This window comes from Penaeus monodon, chromosome 21 (genome assembly GCF_015228065.2).
Source record: "Penaeus monodon isolate SGIC_2016 chromosome 21, NSTDA_Pmon_1, whole genome shotgun sequence".
NCBI lineage: Eukaryota > Metazoa > Arthropoda > Malacostraca > Decapoda > Penaeidae > Penaeus > Penaeus monodon.
The window spans coordinates 19,700,444-19,700,911 of record NC_051406.1 but is presented as its reverse complement, the minus strand read 5'-3'; the positions used below and the strand labels follow the sequence as shown (position 1 = coordinate 19,700,911).

Sequence of the window (468 nt, the reverse complement as noted above, 5' to 3'; positions counted from 1 at the left end):
CAGGTCTTTAGAGAAATAAAGATTGAAGGTTTCAACCCTGCTCAATTTGAAATGAAACAGGTGTTCTACCCAAGCAAGGATGGTACCAAAATCCCCATGTTCATAGTCCATGGTAAAGACATGAATATGGATGGTACTGCACCAACTCTACTCTATGGATATGGAGGGTTCAATATCAGCATCCAGCCATACTTCAGTGTCTCTAGAGTCATCTTCATGCAGCTCTCCAAGGGGATCTTGGCTATACCCAATATTAGAGGTGGTGGGTAAGTAGGCTTTGATCATCATTCTGTTTGTCACAAAATCATAGCAGTAGTTGACCCACATGACAGGATCTCCCGGCATTATGTGGAACCATGCACAGGGCGCACATATGGTTTAGCTGTTTAAAGGTAAAATTAGAAACATGGCTAATGTAAATTCACCCTCTCCATACACTTGGCTTTGGTATAGATGATTCTTTTATAC

The 468-nt window shown here is 41.5% G+C and overlaps 2 protein-coding genes across 2 annotated transcripts in view; one reads left to right on the top strand and one right to left on the bottom strand.

The window, feature by feature from the left end:
• Nucleotides 1-468, bottom strand: part of LOC119586313 (prolyl endopeptidase-like) — a gene marked incomplete at both ends in the record, with an annotated part of 21,535 nt that overhangs the window by 10,182 nt on the left and 10,885 nt on the right.
• The window catches only part of LOC119586316 (prolyl endopeptidase-like), a gene marked incomplete at its 5' end in the record, with an annotated part of 4,916 nt that overhangs the window by 2,630 nt on the left and 1,818 nt on the right, over nucleotides 1-468 (top strand). Inside the window, 1 exon segment of the mRNA XM_037935028.1 lies at nucleotides 4-266. Coding sequence (XP_037790956.1) covers nucleotides 4-266 — 263 coding nt within the window.